Source organism: Gavia stellata, chromosome 5 (assembly GCF_030936135.1).
Source record: "Gavia stellata isolate bGavSte3 chromosome 5, bGavSte3.hap2, whole genome shotgun sequence".
Lineage (NCBI taxonomy): Eukaryota > Metazoa > Chordata > Aves > Gaviiformes > Gaviidae > Gavia > Gavia stellata.
Genome location: NC_082598.1, coordinates 14947250 through 14968274, shown reverse-complemented (window position 1 = coordinate 14968274; position 21025 = coordinate 14947250). Strand labels below are relative to the sequence as shown.

Genomic DNA, 21025 nt, shown 5'->3' with positions numbered 1-21025 from the left:
GAACAGAGAAGGAGAACAAAATGGCAGAAGGGTTGAATGAGTGAATTCTGTACAGTCCCCTATTTAGGTAAGCATAGGGAAGTAGTAACTCATGTCCTTTATTCATTTTGGCCTGTTCTCAAGAAACAGGTATTTTAAGCCACCTACAAATTTTCCTTTTGAAAAAGGCACTTAACCAAAAGCTAGCCCTATGTTTCTGTCCGGCCCGTAACAGCAACATAAATAAAAAGCATAACTAGACAAACATTTAAGGCTTCAACCACCTCTAGCTCAGGGCTACATCCATCACTATCTGAAGCTTCTGGAAATGCCAAGTCCTACTTTTATCTTATGTAACGTAACCTTTAAAGAACAACTAAGGAAGATGCTTTCATTTTACAGAGCTTCTATGGGTAACTGAAAAATAATCTTCACTATCTAGAGTATTTTACTTCTATGTGAAGATGATTCTAGAGCATCCCTTTTCACCTGTGAAGAAAAGCTCTTTGGTGCTGGTACAGCTGGTTCTCATCCTCAGATGAAATTAATGTAAATGACAGAACAAGAGGAAATGGCCTCAAATTGAGCCAGGGCAGGTTTAAACTGAGTATTAGGAAAAAATTCTTTACTGAGAGAGTGGTCAAACATTGGAACAGGCTGCTCAGGGAGGTGGTGGAGTCACCATCACTGGAGGTGTTCAAGAAATGTGTAGGCGTGGCACTGCGGGGCATGGTTTAGTGGGCAGGGTGGTGGTGGGTTGATAGTTGGATTTGGTGATCTTACAGGTCTTTTCCAACCTTAATGATTCTGTGAAATGGATACAGAAAAGATCTATGGTGGTCTGTAGCCAGCTTTGGCAGAGGTAGGGATTTTGACCACCTGATAATTGTTTTCAGGAAACTATTAAGATACCTCTGTCTAATCTCTTGCCCTAAATTCTTTATTTGGTGGCAAGCAAATAACAAAAGCAAGGAGTTCACAGAACTGGAAGTGGCAGGAATATTTTGTCAGGTTGCTAATTACAGCAAACATTGTTTTAAATTCTCCCCAGATTCGCCACTACTTCCTTTTGAGCAAGTAAGTGAATAATATTGTATTGGATAATCATAACCGTTACTGAAAGACTTTGCAGGACTTTTGTACAATGAGCATATCTACCTGGGATTTTAGCTCTCCAAAGGTGTACAGAATGGTATTACACCTTCAATAAACCCAGCTGAGAGGTCATGAAAGACAACCATACTCCAAGTCAAGTACAGTATTTAAAATCTACAAGAACATCTATTTTATAGGCAAAATGAGGGCTGACAGTACCCAAGAACAGTGGAACTGGATGGTTAAATAATTAAGTACTGAACAATAATTGATCACTTTTGTACAAAGTTTATTAAGATGTCCAGAAGAGTAAATCTGAAAAAACTTGTAGCAAATAGTGATTTTAATGCAAGAGTACAAGGCAACTTAAAACACCTAGAGCATTTATATAGTTGACAAATAAAAATACAGTGATAATTACGATCCCTGAGCAACAGTGCATTTAAATATCATAATAAACAAAGTTACTCAAATGTACCTGTATATGCATTGTTAAAATTTGTTAAAAGATGAAGACCTGAAGATAAGCAACTTCCCCTTTAAAGATGTGAAGTATAACTGATTTTGGAAAACTTAAATACTACATTTAAGCAAATTGAGCTGTAACTCTACAAGATACTTAATGGTAGTGCTAAATGTATTTTATTTTGGTTTGACTGATCCTTTGTACTGCATACTGACAGCAACTTTTTTCCTTAATGAAACTGTAGCAGCTTAAGACAAAGTCTATCTTTTTCATTACTAAACATTTCATGTATTGTCTGTTCAGCAATGGTGTGAATTTGAAAGTCAGAATGAAGAACACAGTCTCCTCTAACAGTCCAGACTCGAAGCAACAGTCACAAGGAGTAAATTTTAACAAGTTTCAATACCCAGCTTCTACATTCTCTTATCTTCCAAAAGGTCTGGGAATGAAAGTATTTACCACAAGGATCTATATAAAATGGTCTAGCAACTAAATGGTGCACAGGTTTCCAAATACTTAGGTATCTCAGCCAAAGTGAACAAAGTTATTTTATTCTCCCAACTGTGTATGACTAATGGCATTTAAGTTAGTTAGTTTTTATTGCTGCAGAAGAAAAATGGTGACTTCATTAACAGGCACTGCTGAGAATGAAAGGTTAATTTACAGAAGAGTAACATCCTGAATACTGAAAAATAGTGCATACATCAAAAGAATTGACTTTGTGCTCTTAATTTTTTTGTGTAGTGTTAACATTGTTCATATTATTGTTATTCAATAATTTTGTTCGTATTATTGTTATTCACAGCTTGATCATCTATCTTTGGCTGCGGACAAACTGTATCGGCACAAGTAGAATTTATTTATTTCACTAATGGCAATGCCAAATTAACAATGATGTAAACATCAACCAGCTTTCTAGGCCCTTACCCCAATCCCTATCTTTTTTCAAACACTAGCAAGTCTGAAGTCAAGATATTAGGTAGTAAAATACTTCCTGCATGGTAACACACATAACATTAGCAATTTAATAGATCAAGAAATGTCTCCTGTGTCATCTATGAGTAAGTTTACAAGTATTCCAGATTCCAGATTTACAGATTCCAGATAACAATATTTTAGCTGTCAATTCAAATGGAAAGTATAGTATTTAATATAGTATTAAAAACCCACAACACTTATAATAAGTATCAATTACTTTCAAACCAACCACCCTGCTTTGAGCAGGAAGTTGGACTAGGTGACCTCTGGAGTCCCCAAATAGAATTTAGGACTGTATAACTGACTTACTACTCGTCTGCTTAATATTGAAATATAAATAAAAGCTTTACAAAGCAGTGATGGAATGCTTTATGTTATTAAGAGAGGCAAAACCTATCGATCTTTCAATTCTTCACTAATCAGTTGCTTTTTCCCAGCCACTGGCTGACCTATGGTTATGTCCATTTGATTTATAAATCAGGTAGCCTAAGAATTACGGTATAAGTTAGAGCAAACAAGCAGTATTAGAAATAATAAAAGTACTGGAATGTAACAAAAGTGACATCCACTTTGAAGGATAAGAGTTACTTGAGTCCTTCACATGAAGCTGAAAGAAAAGAAAAAACAAATCCAACTTTAATAAAAATGCTGTAAGTTTGTATATACGGCACAAGCTGTATCTTGTACTAATTTGATATTGATTAGTTAATGATTTTGCATCAGCAAGTAATAATTTGGTCCTAATTATTAGGCCAAATAATTATTGGCCTAATAAAAAAATCAATTAAGTTCTGTATAACAGAATTCACTTGGCTGTTCATATAGAAAACCAGAATGTTTTCATAAGGTTCAGCTGTTCAGGGTATCTGTAATTCACTTGTACTTCTTACTTTCTAAGTACAAATTAATGCAGAATGGTTGTTTTAGTCTGTTCATACGATCAGCTCTAGCACACTGAAATGTGTCCTTTCCCCACATCCTTCCAGTGTTCAGACAGAACATAGCTAATGACAGAACGAACAAACATGATTTGAAGAAGTCTGTATTAACCAGTGTGACTGAAGGTCCCATAATACAGTAAAGAGGTTCTGAGGTATTGTATTTTTCAGAAGTCTATAGGTGTTGACAGAGTATGACCTAAGTTAATTACCGCCTTAAAAAAACAGGTTTCTTGATATCTAGGAAATAGGGAAGAAAAATATGCAACACTAGCTTCCGTTTATTTATGCAAACAAAAGCTGTGTTTCACTGTCCCAGCTGTTACATATTTTTTGCCTACAACTCTGGCACTACAAGAGGCTACAATCAAAATCCAGCACTGTCTCATTCTTCTTGCTGCACTCATAAAAACGTTGGGGGACTTCCTCACCGGAAAGGATTTGTGACGACAAGCAAAATCAAAAAGGCTTCCCCACGTTTCCTTGAGAAGTACAGCAAACAAGACCTGCTGAAGGAGTCACTTCACTGGATGATGTAGACGCCTGTGATACAGGGGACGTCCCTTACCCTATTTACTGAGTGGTCTTTGATACCTGCCTTAAACTTTTTCAGTTTCACAGGATTCATTTTAATAGAATATCCTAACAAAGAACCCCTTTTCAATGTGGCAGTTATTGATAATGAATTTTTCAAGTCAACAAAATATCCGATTTTGCCTTTGAAAAGTTGTTTCTTTAGGAAGAACAAAGAACTTTTGATATATGGCAGTTTTCCAGATAGCAGGTTGATCTGGACTGTTCACCACAGAAAATGAGAACAGCATACTTAAAGACAAAGACAAGACAAAGAATTTTAATAAAAAAATATAAAAATAGAGAAGACAGTTGTGTATGGATGTTAATAGCTTCTCCCCTTTACTATCAGGTCAAGCAACTTCACTAAGAAGTTTTCCCAGTCTGGGTAAAAACTACAGGTATTTGGTCTGTACTGCCCTAAAACCATCCATTCTCACCAATCACTTCTTTTTGCTGTCTAGAACGGAATCTTAGAGAAGAGAAAAAGGATATTCTACACCTTAGGATACTTGTATGTTCTCCGGTTACTCTATATGCCGCAAAATGTCAATATTCTAAAAGTGTACACAAAACACAGAGAAGGAATCCTTAAAATTGTCTTACAATCCTTAAATGTGTAACAAAGCAGTTCATGCAACAAGATAAATCATTTTATGTGCTTAAACAATTCAATTATTTACCTGAAGGACTTATCCCAGGAGTGACACAAGCATCACAACACCCATAAACTGAATAAAGAGCAACAAAGGTGTCATAAACGACCAGACAGGCCACAAGGCGATGTTGAAACTGGGAATAAAAGCAGGAAGTTTTTGCTAAGTTCAATTGTCATACTATGGAAATACCAGCCACACAAAGAAAACGTGGCACAAAAGGAAATGAGATTTAAATTACTCAACCTGGAAAAATACTTGTTTCTTTACAACTTGAGAGAAAACAAAACAAAAAGACCCCAGCACCCACTTCTTCAATTGGTAGTTTAGTTTACTGTTTATTTACTGACAACTCACCCTAGAACTTCAGTAGCTGCTGCAGATTTTACACTGAGCAAGTCCACCCAGTCCCATCAAGGGTAAAGATACCTTTTACCTTCAGAATCTCTGTATATGAAGCACTTGAAAATTAACTACTCTTGATTTTTCCATGGGCATACATGGCAACAGAGAAAAGCTTTAATTTGTATTTCCAGCCAAGCAGATTTAAGTTAACTGAAGAGAAAGAGGTAAAACCAACTTATTTTACAACTGAATTACAAGGATTATAGATTTGACTAATTCTAAACTATAGGGAACCTTTATCTTCTTCAGTCTTCCTTTTTTTCCCAGCATTGCAACAAATAATGACTGACATTATTCAGATACAACATCTAAGCTTAAAGAGAGAACCAGCTTTCATGCAGAAAGCAAATAAATATACTGTCACACACATATGTAATTTTTTCATTCACATGCACATTTGCCCAATTCTGACTCCTAAAGTAGCTCCTACTAAAAGTACCATTCTCTGACAAGATATAAACCCTTAAAGCTCATATAACAATAGTCAGAAGTATAAATTTCAGTATACATTTGCTATTTATAGATTGTTTGATAATTAAGAACTCTGTATTAAAATTGATCAAGCATAATTTCTTCTCAGCTAGGGAAAAGACCTTTGTCTTAATTTGTAAACCTCACAAATAGTTGTCAGAGGTGAGCAATTTACACTAACAAAGCTAAGGGCTTCAGTTTTCCCACAGATTTTCAAGACAGAAAATATCTGGTACATCTACCAGTACACTTAATATACAGTTTTGACAGCTGCAACTCTTGCTTTGTGAATGAATGTTGAAAGTGGAAGAAATTATGCTACGTAGAACTGGTATTGTCACCAATACACTTAATAGAATTAGAGGAATTATACTTTTTATGAAATGAGCCCATTAACACAGTTAGACTTGCACAGGTTTAGCAGAAGTTTGTACACAGTGTTCGAACTTACCAAATTGCTGCTGCAATAAAGGTAGCTGTTGTGATAGGTATTAGTGCTGGATACTGTGCATCGTAGTCCTCAATTCCACAATACCACTCAAGATACAGTATGCAGTAAAAGGCAACAGATAAACATGCAGCCAATAAACAACTGCCAGAGGCAAACCACCAACTGTGGGGAGAAAGCATGTTAAGCACAGTCATATTGCAGTTCGCACATTAATCTTCATTCTAGTCTAGAGACAGAACAGCCAATATCTGTTAATTATACAGATCAGCCTAGAGATCCTGTAATTTTTTCCTTAAATTACTTTTACAAAACACTTTTGCCCTTCTAAAGCTGTCTAATATACATAACTACTTGAGTTCAATTTTGCAATGTATCATTCCTGTCATTTATTTTTCCCTCAAGTATTTTGAAAATGCAATGCAACAGACCTTGTCAGTGATCTACTATACTACCACACCAAAAATACTTTGTCAGTAATGAAATAAAATAGGCTCCACTGCAACTGTGCTTCTCACTATAAATTAGACTACTGATTTTTGGGCAACAGAAATGTTGCAGAAAGCTTTAGCAAGGTTTGAAGTTTATGAACTCTCAAATTTAACAGACAAGAAGCATGAAGATTTTTCTTTATAGCAGATGAAGAAAACCACAGAGACATCCAGGACTTCAAACTCAGAATCAAGACAACACAGGGTATGAGATTACTTAGGAAGATGCACTTTTGAGCCTCTTTGAGGACATACTTCAAGAGTAAGATGGGAAAGAATTTGGGAAGAAGATGCACTTCAATAAAATCTCACACTTACCTGAATGTGTATTTAGCAAATAAAAATACTAAAAAGTGAATTCTTATTATCATACTTTGATTACTAAATTACGATCCAGGATCTTCCTACTCACGTAATATTTGCTCTGGTATGGTACAGCAAATATCATATGCTATTTTAGTACCCCAGTACTACCAATTAAGAAATCTGCATTAAGAGAGCAGTTGCCATAGTCTAGTTAAACAAGCAATGCAGGAAGACAGGGTCCTGCAGGGAACAGATGGGGCCACCCAAAACTTTGATCGCATCCTGGAGTCACTAGTTTGTATCCACAGCCAACTGGGTGTAGGGTGTACCTAGACCAGCCTGGAAAAGCAGCTCCAGAGAACCTCACAGCACAGAGTGAGGCCCTGTTCAGCTTCCACCGACTGATACAATAAAGACAATGAGACAGTTTTAAAAGCACTTCCAGGTGAAGCTATCTAAAAATATTTAACACCCATCAATCCCATTGAAAATAGAAAATAATAGAAAAGAAATAGAATAGAAATAGAAACTACTTCATAGAAATTATTTCAATCTTTCGCTGATCTACTCAAAAGAAGCCTAGAGAACTTCTAGAGAAATGAACTTCATTTTGACATTTAAAGATTAATTTCAGCTTTTTGATTAATATAAAATCAAAACTCCAACACTTTCAACAAAACAAGCAGCGATTTCTTGTACTTAAGTGTAAACTTGAAGGTACAGTATTAAAACATCCTGCATGTACACAGATGGCTCAGTAGAGCCTAAAGAAAAAAAAAATAATTATAGCAAAATTTTAAGCATTGTATTTACTTAAAAATTAGTTTAATAACAACAACTTAGGTGGTCATCTGATCCAACCTTCCTGCTCAAGCAGGGTCATCTAGAGATGGTTGCCCAGGACCATGTCCAGATGGCTGTCGAGTATCTCCAGGAATGGAGACTCCACGACCTTCCTGGGCAACCTGTGCCAGGGCTTGGTCACCCTCAGAGTGAAAAAGTGTTTACTGATGTTCAGAGGGAACCTCCTGTGTTTCAATTTGTGCCCACTGCCTCTGGTCCTGTCACTGGGCACCACTGAAAAGAGCGTCTTCGAGGCACCCTCCCTTCAGGTATTTATATGCATTGATAAGATCCCCCTGAGCCTTCTCTTCTCCAGGCTGAACAGTCCCACCTCTCTCTCTATTCCTCTTGTAGATCTTGTCTATCCAAGATTTAAAACACAGTGTTCAGATGTAATGAACTGAATATGACTGTAAGATGAAAACACAACTTTCTTTGTAAGAAAAGGTGCCTTACCTATCTGCTTGAATAGTTTCTTTAACAGTTTTAAAAAAATCAAAGTAGTATGTCACAGCAATTGATGCCAAAATCCAGAATGCAGAATGAAGATTCAGTCTGGTAAGAGGCTTCTTCTTCTTCTCTACAGCTGTAGACTCTTCTGTAAACAAGAACATAATTATAGCACTAAAGCCAGTCATTAAATGGAGTATGATTATAGTTACGTAAAAGATGATGCTTTATCCTTTTAATTCATTTATCTTTGGAGATTATTATACTCAGTATAATACACTTTGTATTACAGAGGAAGTATTCTAAAAAGCTTTGCACATTTCCTGAAATAAAACAGAGTAAGCAAGGTACCCTTTGATAAAACGATAAAGCAGTAACTATCTGCACATGCTGTATTTGTATACCCTTTTAGGAAATTAACAGTTGACTAGATTATGAAAGGGTTATTTAACTAAAAACCTCCTCATGGTATCAAAGCTTTTTTATTAATCTAGTATATAGAAAGTCAGGTCGGTACTTCGAATTACTAATTTATTTGCATCCTTTTTTATTAATTTTAGTATTTGCAAACCGATTTCAGGCAGTTAGTTTTCTTGCACTCAACTTCAGTTACTTCAGAAGAGATTTTCAACTTCAGTGTCAGGAGCTAGCTCGATTCATGCTGCATATCTTCAGCAGGTAAACTAAAACTATCATTATGCAGAAAAGTATCTTTTTTTTTTTTTCTCTCATCACCATGTATTGTTTTAGAAAAAGCAAGACAACAGAGCGAGCAGATTAGAAAGCATTTTTTTGTGCATGACAGTAACCAATTAACACACTCAATACTTATACACACTGTCAAAAAAGGTGTCCGAGGTGCTTTTGACGTTTCATACTTTGAACTTCATCACCAGAAGTCATTGGTGGCCTGTGTGCCTCCACATGCATTATCACCAGCTGAGTGTACTTACAGCTCTGCTTAAGTTTACAAGCATTTCTAATTTTTTATTTCCTAGATTCTTCCCCGTCTACTAAAGCTTGGGTCTGGAGCGTTTAAGCGCTTCATCCCCATCAAGAAATCCGCGGTTTCAAGTCTTTACACAACTCACGTCTCCCTTTTCACATCCAACTCGCTGTTACGACCAGACACCTGAGGGAAGAGGAGCTGGCTGCAAGCCAGCAGCATCCCACCGGCAGCGCAACGCGCCCGTCTACCCGGGGAGCCCCCTCACTCCTGGCGTGAACAGGGTCCGTCCCTTTCCCCCGCTCCGGCCGCGGGGGAAGCGCTGCGGCAGGCGCTGCTTGACACCGCCGCCCGCCTAGCAGAGCCTGGCTCGGCTCGGCTCCGCTCCCCTCCCCTCCCAGTGGGGTCTCCGCGCCTCCGGCCCGCGCCCCCGGCACCACCCACCGGCCGACCCACCGCCCCCGAGAGGCGGCTGCGGCAGCAGCGGGTCGCGGGGCTCTGCCCCTCGCCTCAAAGGGCGCCTGAGCCTCGGGAGCGGGTCCCCGCCGCTAACTCCGGCCTCCATCTTGGGCCGCTCCGGCAGTGACGCGAGGGCGGGGGCGGGAGGCGCAGCGGCCGTTACGGCCGTTGGCGTGAGGGGCGGTGGCCCCGTGTGTGGGGGCAGAGGGAGCTGCAGGCGGAAGGGCAGCGGAGGCGGCCTCCTCCAGGATTCAGCGCCGCTCCAGCGGGTCATACCCTTGCCAAGCCCGTGGTCGGTCGGAAAGCAAGTCTGACCGGCTGGGCCCCGCGGCGGTGCCCGGGTGCTGGGGCGGGAGCGGGGGGCAGAACGCTGGGTGCTGCTGGAGCACGCCTGTAGCTAGTGACGACCCGGGTAATGGCCCAGTAATAGACTATAAACAGTATCGTAAATGGCACTAATCCCCATTGAAAATAGTGAACACTGTGATGTAAATCCAAGTGCTGCAGTGAGGACTGTTTTGTCAAAATAATCAAGAAAAATGGGGAAAAACTGGGTACAGATAAATACTTCGCTCATCGCATTTTGCAAACCAGATGCTCTTGAGGTCAGATGTTAGGAAAATCCCAATTTCCGTGACAGAGCAGTGGTTGAGATGGAACGGAAGTCAAATACAAAGCTCGGAGAGGTTTCAGGAACCACAGGAATCCCGTACTACTGGATACTGCAACTCGTAACTGAAAATAATAGCCATATTTACAAGACTAACTAGGTAAAAGTTAAATAAACTAATAAAATGGTAAAACCTTGTTTCAGTTCTGTAGCTGAGTTCTGCATAACCCGATACGAAGTCACATCAGCATGTTTCTGCACACAGAACCTTGAAACTGTAATTATTAGATTACTATTGCTTTCTTGTTCATGCACATGGACAAACTCAAAGCTACTGAATTATATTGACAGATTAATCTTAGGTCTGGTCATTACAAGAATACTGTGAATATATGGACTGTATCTTTTGGGGTGAGTTCACTGAATAAGTAACACGGCTTTTAAAATTGAAATTTGTCTCTAATAGTAATGATTTATTAGGCTAATGAGATGATATGTGTGGTACTTACAAATCCTGTGCTTTCTTAGACAAAATCATGTGTGGCATAACATTCCTACTAAGGCAAAAGTCCCACTGACTACAGAATGAAAGTACCTGTCCGATCTGGCACCTGTTATGGATAGCTTTTCTTTATGGTGAAATTAAATGTAGAAATATTCAATAAAAGCTCAGATTATTATAAGGTAGAGTGAAGAAAAAAAATAATTTCAGTATGTGGGGTTTACATACCAAAATCAAATTTATAGTCCTCCTAGCTGTATATAGATTAAAGTTCAAAACCCAAATGTTTAATAACCTGATTACACTTTTCCTTTTAGAAGGCAAACTATTTTTCATGAAAAAAGTGAGTATGAGAAATACGTAAAAATTTCATTTACCGTGTGCATTCTTTGCATACTGTGCGGCATTTATCAATATAAAAGCCTTGCAGATATTTCCTCTGTAGTTTCATGTTGAGAAAACAGGAAGACCAAAAAGAATAGAACGTAGGCTGTGGATAAATAATAACAAATTTATCAGTAAACCTTAAACAATGTCAGGCCATCCTAAGGGTATAAACTAACTGGTAGAAATTAATTAGGGTACAAGCTAGACTTGCTCTGACCTGCACTGTTGTTAAGCAGTTCTAAACCTGTTGGGTAACTAATGACCTTATCAAATGCCGTTTGAAATGGGTGGGAAAAAAATGGGATCAGTATTAATAAAATAATAGATCTTCTGCATATATAACCTAATTCATACAGTGTTATAGCAGGTTTAACTCAGTAGACTTACATCAGTTTAACTAGTGTAATGATGAACCCTAAAGTACGTAAGGCTAAGTTTTTTCAACGTATTTGATTATCACAACTTTTTATTATATTCGGTTTGAATTGTAGGTGCTGAGGTAATGGAGAATTTGACTTAATCTGTGCATTCTACAGTTAGAAGAAAAATAGCACTGGCTCTTCGTTTGTCATGTAACCTGATATGTAGATACCCTGTGTTGTATAATCTACCTGGAGATGTTATCTTTTCAGCAAAGGGGCTGCTGACAGTAATTTATCAGGGAAAAAATGACTGTGTTTTCCTAAATATCCTATCGTCTATTTTATAGATGAGTGAGGTTCTAGGGACAAGGGAAACAACAGTTCTGGTTATTGTTTATTACTGTGCACCCAATTTTGAGTAAATTCAGCCTAAAAGATACAAGAACGGAACAATTTTCTTTTTTTTCTCTGCAGAAAGCCAGGCCTTTATTTACATCTAAATTTCACGTGAGCCATGTCATAGTGAGTAGAAACTGTTTTTCCAGCCTTGGAACATGTCTCACATAAGGGCCGACCACATCATAGTCCTTAGTGACTACAGTGATTATTTTTTATTTAGTTCAGTTGAATATTTTGAAGTTAACAGCTCGTGGGAGCCTCTGAGCTCTGCCTTCTTAGCAACAAAATAGAGGTTTCTTTGTTTTATTTCCTTTGAGTGAAATGATTACCTCAGCCTTCACTTTCATGCTAGTCATTCAAGTAAGAAACAAAGGAAATCATGTACTTTCTTTGCAAAAGCTATTCATAGGAAATATCTTTGATTTAAACGTAGCAATTAAATAAATATATATGCTTGAAAAGGTTAAGATCTGTTAGTGTTGTTAAACTGAAGACCCCTGTTTACCTACAGAGTAGGTATTGTGCAAAGAGCTGAAATAAGAGCTTCCCTTCCCTGACTCACTATTGACCTTAACCGAGACCGCTAACGTTCAGTGTTTGCAGAGCTGAGATGTTTTCTGTGATCTTTTCACAGAGCTTCTCTGATTCAGAAATTATTAATCTGTTAAAGAGTAGATAGCGATCAGGAGCTGAGCTGAGACTGTTACAAAATTAACAACATAATTAACAAAGCATCTAAACAACAGGCCTGTTACGGATAATTAATTCTTGCAAGTTAAAGTTTAAGAATCCCTGCAGAAATGTTAGGAAGTATTTTAAAATGTGGTGCTTGATCTGATAAATTTAGATAACAGTCTGTGAAAGGAATCTGTGAATTTGAAGATTCTATGAGGGAAATGTACAAAGGATAGAGTTTGCAGCAATTTTTTTGCTAACTGTATTCCTGGTCTCTTGCATAATGTGAATTCTTCCCACATTTTCAGAAACTGACTTCAACACCTTCGCATTCTTTCTTTTAAATAGAAAATAATGCTTTGCAAGTTATTTGAATATTCCGGTTTTGCAGTTGTAAGTGAAAGCTGAATTTTGCAATCTAGTTGGATATTTTGAAATTAATTACGTTGTTGCTTGCTGAGTAGTTGCTATTTACTGATTAGTTGTTTTTACGTTGATTTACAGGTAACTCTTAATGACACACACAGGTGGCAGCTTTTTGTTTCTTGACTGGGTACATACACATTTTAGAATTAGACTTCCCAGTTAAATTCTCACTTTTAGAAAGTCAAATTAGTTTTCTAGTATTCTAGCAAATATTTGTAACTTTTTCCCCATTACAGAAGTCAGTAGCTATATATCAGCCCAAATGTTATCTGTTCACAAAAGACCTGACTGGAATTTTCTTAATTTCTTATCTGAGTAGGTCTGGCTCCTCTCTCCATATGTTCATTTTTAGCTGAAGTAAGTTGGATACAGTGTAGGCATAGTCTTAATTTTGAGGAATGATTGTGCAATATACTCTGTGCTTTCTGTTCATGAACTAAGTAATAATAAAGTGAGTAGTAATCTGCTGCTTATCTACCTAAAAGGATTGGATGGGTAGAGATTCTCAATCCTTTCTGAACGTTGTTCTTGGAGTAAAGCACTCTTACACTGAGTGAAAAAGTAAATACATTGTCTAACTCATCCAGGTAAGAAAAAAGCCTTCAAATAGTTATCTTGCTTTCATCTAGCATTCTTTTAATTATTTTAAATTCAGTACAATGGAAAAAATCAGCAAAGAACTTAAAAGCACTTGGTATGAATAGCTTAATGCAGATCTGAAAAACAACTAAAGGTTAAAACTTCAATCGACTCTGAATGTGGTACATACACAACCTATTGAACTCAAGTTGAATTCTCATGTGAGTATTAAATTACAGTGCAGCCCTGAGTTGACCCTTTAGGAAGGAAACAATGCATATAATAGTGTATTTGATACCAAGAACACACTATATATAAGCATGCAAGCATTTGAACTTCATGAAGGAACAGAAAGCAGAAAAGATAAAGGCAGTTAAAAAGGTGAAGAGGGCTTCTAAGAGAACAGAAAAAGAACACACCGCATAATGTCATCTGATTTATCTAGGTATGTTATTCTTCACCTTGAAAGTTGTCTGCAAATTACAAAAAAGTAGCTGGTCCAGAACATTACTTTAATCTGAAATATCTATCTGGTGGAAGACCATTTCAACACTCTCAATTATCCTGATTAAAAATGTTAGGTAGCTTCAATGTTTGACTCTTGCCTTTTGCTGTAATCGCCATTAAGAATATAAAACGAGAAGACTGTTCATTCCAGCTTGGATCGCGAAACATGTGAACAAAACCCATGAAATATATCTGGATAAACCATTCTCCTAGAAGTTGCTAAGTAAATCTTCCTACTCTCTCTCCTAAATAATTTCTTGAGTTTAGTTTCACTTAACTATGCGTACTTTCTTAGGAAGTACAATGGCTCTCAAAATGTTTTCCTAAGACTACAGTTTAATGATACAAAGCATTTGGCAGCAATACTCCAGGTATAATTGTTCTTGACTACTCAGTCCCCAGTAGTGGTATATAATACCTCTCAGTTTGAGGATTTGATCTGGTTTTAAAAGCCTGCAAAAATGCAGGGGGTGGCGGAGAGGCAAAAACAAATCGCCAGATGTGGGTGGGTGGGAAAGGGAACACTTGGGAAGTACTGAAACGGATTTCCTCATTGAGGAAAAAGTCTGTGCAACCATGCATCTGTAACAATGTGACAAGAATTTCATACTTGGGACATTTAGGAACATCCTAAAATTAGGGGGTTTTTTTAATGATGAAGATCACAAATCTAATTCACACAGGAAAGACTGTGTATCAATTGTGGGAATGGGCATTCAAGTTTATTATTCATTGAACATTTGCTCTACAGGAGTACTGCTCTTTTTAGGCATGACACTTAATCTCTGTATTGATAGAAGTTAGCATTTTTTTAGGCTGTGGTAACATATTAACTATTGTTTTTGAAATGGTCTAGTGTCCCCACTGGCTGTGATTTGACTGCTGTAATGAAGCAGGGACAAAGCGTAATGAAGCAGGGACAAAGCTTCTTGGGTATGTGGACCTTACTGTTACAAGATTGGAAAGTACAGATAATTTTCATAATGTATTCAGCATAGGAACGTCTCACTGATGTATATAGTGTGGAATTCAGCTCATGCTGTTTGCCTGGAGAAATTTTTCTGTGGAGTCCTGAAAAAAATAAGCACAAAACAAAGCTTGCTCTTAGACACTTCATTGAGGTTTATAAGCAAGTTTTCTTTACCACATTGTTCTTCACAGTCCATTACCACTTCTGTATCCTCTAGGGTCAATTTTTCATATATTTTGATCTGGTATTGTAATTGGACAACAGAGTTAGAGGGAACAGTGACAGAGTGCTATACTGTCAGAGAGAGAAAGGAAGAGAGAAAGATGTTTGTTGGTATGAAAACTAAATTCAGCGATACCTCAATTTGAAATTTTAGCTGGAGGATGATTGTGCAATTCCTGTTACTGTTTTGGTAATCTGCTTAACGTGAATAGGTTTTTAAGAACATAGAACTAAGACTGAGTTCATATTTTTTCTTCTCATAGAAAACTTACCCAGTGCTAACCTCTGAAACCACTTGAGTGCTGAAAGTTCACCAAAAAAGCTGAACTTTCAAAGGTAGAATAGGTGAGACAGAATTGTAGCAGCAAGAAGGGAAGAGGAAACATATTTCATGGTGTAAAACAAGGAAATTGTAAAATGTCTTATAGTATATGGTAGAATGAATAGATGGGAAAAAAACCCCATCAATAAAGCGCTCTAAGCGTAAGAGATGTGTGTAAAATTCAGTAAAACCTTTTATACTGGCAATTAATTTAGAAGTACAAGGCAGAAATGTAGGCACAAAGTATTGGCTTCAGTAAGTGAAGCACTTGCCTTAATAGTATGAAAGAAAAGTCTAGGAGAAAAATCTGTTCCTGTATCACCCACAACAAACACTAGCTTTTGTCATGCATGGATACTATACAGCATCAATAGCTGTGTATTCCTCCTTGAATTCCTTCTCATCATCAAGAATCAAAGGCCAGCAGAAGGGCAGAAAATCAAATGTATGAAAGTGCACTTCATGCTTTGTATTTATACATTAATGGCTGGATCATGAGAGTTCGTTACATGGCTACTGCAGAGAACAGAGCGAAGGAGTAAAAATCATGTATTTTGAGCCATCTGCAATGCAGGTGGGGTGCTGGTGTTATTTTTCATTCAGTTTGTCACTTAAATGAGATGTAGTGACCTGAATACTTTCAGATGGATTTCATGCTGCCTAAGAGGAAGATCTCAGTATGTTTAAAAGAACCTTTTTTCTAATAAAACAAATACATGTGAGAGTTGAGCTTGACTCTGTAATTGGGCCTCAATTAGGATTTTGATACTAATTTGGTAGTAATGCATTCCACCTAAAAGTTTGAGAATAGTAGTTTAATGGGTAAGCATACAGAGACACGATTTCTGTTTTTCTGTTACTGTCAAGTAATTTCAGGAACTATAAAACTACTTCTGTAGGAAGTTAGTTATTTTACTTCTGCTATAACTCAGATATGGAGTTGAGTAGCAAGGGCAGTTTCTATACAAAAGATACACTTTGAGAAGGGCAAAAACATAGTCTTTATTTGAAGACTGGAGAATTCTGTCTTCTAGGATAAATTAAAAAAGGAGGGATAAATATAAAATGCGGATATGTTTGAGAAAGGACTAAGCTCTGTGATCTGCAGTCTTGCAAAAAAAAAAGTCCAATCTAAGAAAAACCTTGAAGGTTTTTCAGCCCTTACCCTGTGAGAGCGTAAAAGCACGAGGATTCAGATGCAAAAGTAATTATATCTCAACAAGTGCAAAGAAAAGCAGTAGGTTACAGGTGCAAAAGGAATTGTATCTTAACAAATGCAAGGAAAAGTTACTACTAAAACTTCCTCTAGTCCAAGTGAAATTTAGAATTCAATATAAAATAACACTTCCTGTAAAAGTACTAATGGGAAACATGATACACTGCTTTTCTTGGCTGACAGAGCAGAAAAGAAACTTAGAGGACTTATTCTTGTTTTTTCTCAAAAGCTAAATTGGGAGAAGAAAGGGATAAATGTGGAATATATCGACTGAGATACCCTGTAACCTGTGAATACAGTTCAATGTATAGAACAGTATGCCTTTTTTGCCTATCTCGCACAAAAAGTTTAATACTTGCTCTCTTATTTCCTTAATAAGGGTGAGTGTTACAGCTTTATAAGTTTCCGAATTAAATCATGTATTGAGTCTCTGTATCATGTGGTCATCAGCTGTAAGCCACTACTCACGTTGGGGTCTGACTACATTGTACTGATGCAATCAGATTATAGCACCAGGTGGGAGGATTGGTTTTCACTGGGAGAAGGAAGAATGAACTACTCTAATGCACCAGTACAGTGGAGGGCTGAGCACAACAAATAAGTAGCTGTCCTTTGAAGCTTTTTTCTTTCAGTGATTAAACTCCCTGCTTAAATGCTTATGCTATACGTACAAAGAAAGCCACTAGCTGTAAACAATTTTCTAATTTGCAATACTTCTTCCTTCCCCCCACCCCACCACCAAGACACTCAATTTCCAGGACACTATTTTAGAAAGGGAAATTTTAGCAATAAGGCATATGTTATTATGGAGATATATTATGCTGTTTAGAAAATCAACAAAACAAACATATTCTGGAACATTTTGTAATGCTATGTTACTGTTATCTGATGGTTTCTCATCAATTTATTGTGACTATTGACATTAACAATGACTGCTAAACAGATCATTTGTGGAAAAGAAAGTAAAAAAAAAAAATTCCACATTATTTTTGTCAATTTGTATTAAATGCTAAGTGAAGCTTTATACGAGCGTTCTCTTGCACTGATTTTTCAGTACCCTGACCCATATTACAACAAAGAAATATCCTGTGGTTACAGTACTGAGTGAATACTGGAAAACTGTAAATTGTTAACATTAATTTTATCTGTTTTCACATCTCACTTTGAAACAGAATAAGTGTAAAATACATAGCTACAAAGTAAATAATATTATTACTTTTTTTCATACTATAATACTTAAATACCCAGCTCTTGCTAGTTAAATCAGAACTCTATCTACATTCTCATTTATTGACATCCATCTGTACAAACTATATTAAAATACTAGCTTTAATGGTATAAATTCATGCAAATAAACTAGGAAATTTACAAAATAGAATTGACATTTGTGCTACATTATCTCATTTTTTTAAAGTTATGTGATTTTACAGTAGCTTTTCTGCCTCTGCAAAAGTTTGGGAGGGCTCCCTCTCTTTTCCTCAGAGTCTAGAGTGGCAGCTGCAAGATAAAAAAGTCCCTTTCTGAATATTACTGTTGGTTGATTGCAAGTGAGAAAAACATACCAAAAGGTGCATGTCCATCAGCCACATGATTCTGCCACACTGCAGAATCAACATTCTTGTCCTGAAAGCACAGGAAAAAAAAATAGTGAGAAAGGTGACAGTGCTCTAAAAATACCTTGTCTAAAGAACTTGAAGAGGTGCTGTCGGCCTTCAAGGATTTTTTTGTTTGTTTGATGTTCAAACACTTAATGCTTAAGTCTTATTTTAATGACCTGCATAATACTAATTTTATCAGAACTGCACAGCAAGTTCAAAAGGTAGGATGTTAGAATTGGAAAGAAATCGGAGTAAAAAGTGGAAATGTAAGCCAGCAGTTTCAATTTTGAGGGTCTGCAACAGCTCAGTGGTCTCTGGTTTGCTGTTGAGTTTGTATTTTTTTTTAATGATATGACTGCAATGTGTGCTAGATTTTGGTGAATCTCCCCATGTACACAACTGAACTCATTACTCAGATGTGCTTTTGATGGCTTCATGACCAAATGCTACAAGAAATGAACTCAATGGTTCCGTATATAGAGTCCTCTATGGCAACACAAACCCAATGCACTGGCATTGCTAAAAGACAGTCCAATACCACAGCTGTTTTGTCAGAAAAAACTTTAAAATAAAGGGCTACTTAGCACTGTCATGACATTCTTTTAAATATTCTGTACTATGTATATTTTTGAACAGGAGGTCAATAGCATGCTTGATGAAGGCACCCGCAACTTTCCTGTCCATGCATAACCCTAATCAATTGACTTTACTGCTGAGAACCTAGATCAAAGATGATGAACTTTCTGGTTCATCACGTGCCTGTTGTCAGATGTATTTAAAACGTCAGTTGTGGATCATGTCAGCTAAATTTCTGTGGGCATCAAACTTTGCATTAATGGCAATGGCTTGCAGTAGTTGATTCAGATGATCAAAGACAGCACAAAAGGGAGAGATGGCAGTCATGCGATCAGCATACGCAGAACACCTAGAACCGCTGCAATTACTGTGAGCTAGATCTTCCTTCTTCAAATACACGCACACATGGATGCATCTTAGTCCTGTCATTTGTTCTTCAAGGTGACGGACCCCAAAGTCATTCAAATGAGGACTTAAGAGGTGTTCAATCAAATTAATCATCTGACCTAGAAGCTGGGATCAGATAATAATGCTTAATGAACATATTATTTAAACTGCAAGCAGGTGCTCGGCAAGTTTCCACATTACCGCTGTTGGTTGTGCCTTGCTGTTCTCTCATACTGTCTGGAATAATAATTTTTAAACATTACGTGTTGTCTGAATGCAATCAGGTAAGTTGATTCTGTTGCCCTCTTGCATTTGGTAAATCTTAAGGTTGTACACCCTCCCCCCCCTCCTTAAAACCAAAAGAGCATCCAAGGTACGTAACTTCACTGCAACAGATCCATGGGATTTAAAAAAATACTGGTAAATATGCTGATCGATCATTGAATAGAAATTCGATAGGTCTTACTGTTTTTCTGTCTTCATGAAATATTCTGAACGGTCTGCAAGGGATTATGCCTCCCTCTGAAATGATTACCACTGAATTGGTAGCTTCAAAGAACAGCGTAACTCCAATCTGATTGAGACATCATTAGTTGCCAGCAGTAAATTAAAGCTCAAATCTGTTTTAAGTGGAAAAGCCAATTTCAGTTCTCTGAGGAATCTATTAATTCTCTAATGAAAAAACAGAGGTGTATTTTTTTTTTACTGGAGAGCTGTACATCAATAACGCTACTACGCATGGACTTCAACAGCACTTGAAGTCATCAGTAATTAGAGGCCTAGACTGATCTACTATACTACAGTACTTCTAGCAAAATTCAGAAAGAAAAATATACCTACAAAGCATATTGCTCCCCCCGCTCCTTTTCTGCCAACAGACTAGGAAAAGGTAATAGTACTATAATGATGCATAATGAGGTAATACTACTGTAATCATAACAGGACTTACTTGCAATACTACTGCTAGTGACCATCAATAAAGAGGTATTAATTTGCTTTGTGTCTGCCAAATCATTAGGAAAAAACTGAATGGCAGCTGGCACTGCTTTGCCCTTTACAGAGAGAAGGGAATAAGATGGAAAAGTCATGTTTGCTACCCCACGCAGTCACTACTAGCACAACCACGGCAATGCACAGGGAAAGTCAGGCATTTGAACCATTAAGAATCACAACTGTTACTGCTGGAGAAAATGCTACGGTCAAATTCTGCTCAGCTCATCTACGTACTGTTGATTTGATATTCCTTATTTTCAGCTTTACACTGATGCGTGGTGTTTCTCAACATTTAGTCTGTTGCTTTGCTTCAGAGATGCCTGTAGTGATTGCTGAAGTAAACCCTGAGCATCAGACACCAGAACTCTGCAATGACATGAACCCAGTAAGTATCTAGTTATCTATTAGACTGAATATAAAGAACTGTTGTGTAACTTCAAAGGTTCTTTTACACTCTTAAATTGTTTCCATCTGATATAGATCAGTTTCTTTGTCCGCAGATGAGAAAATGCTGATTGTTTTCATGAGCAGAAACTGTCATTCTCCCAAGCCGTGAAAGGTAACTTGCAACACTCCAAAGTAAGAATTTGCTGTGTGTGTTTTAAATGCATAGCATAAACAATCCAAACTGCCCTTCCCAGTTTGAAAAAGGAAAAAACATGCAACTGATGAATTCATGAACATGTCAAGAAAATAGTAGGCCTTTACTGAAAAAAGATGCGGGTAATGGAAGGTGCCAACAGTGGCATGGCCAGTAGTGCCTTGCCACAACCCACTGGGCAGAGAGTGC

General features: G+C 37.4%; 1 protein-coding gene across 1 annotated transcript; it reads right to left on the bottom strand.

Annotated features, from left to right (window-relative positions):
* Window positions 1-1389: 1389 nt before the first annotated feature.
* Window positions 1390-9610, bottom strand: TMEM128 (transmembrane protein 128). The gene is made up of 5 exons (XM_059817971.1): window positions 9490-9610; window positions 8106-8247; window positions 6013-6174; window positions 4713-4821; window positions 1390-3125 (listed from the first exon to the last, which is right to left on the bottom strand). The coding sequence occupies exons 1-4, from the start codon at window positions 9608-9610 to the stop codon at window positions 4722-4724; spliced, it is 525 nt and encodes a 174-aa protein (XP_059673954.1). The 3' UTR covers window positions 1390-3125; window positions 4713-4721.
* Between the last annotated feature and the right edge of the window lie 11415 nt (window positions 9611-21025).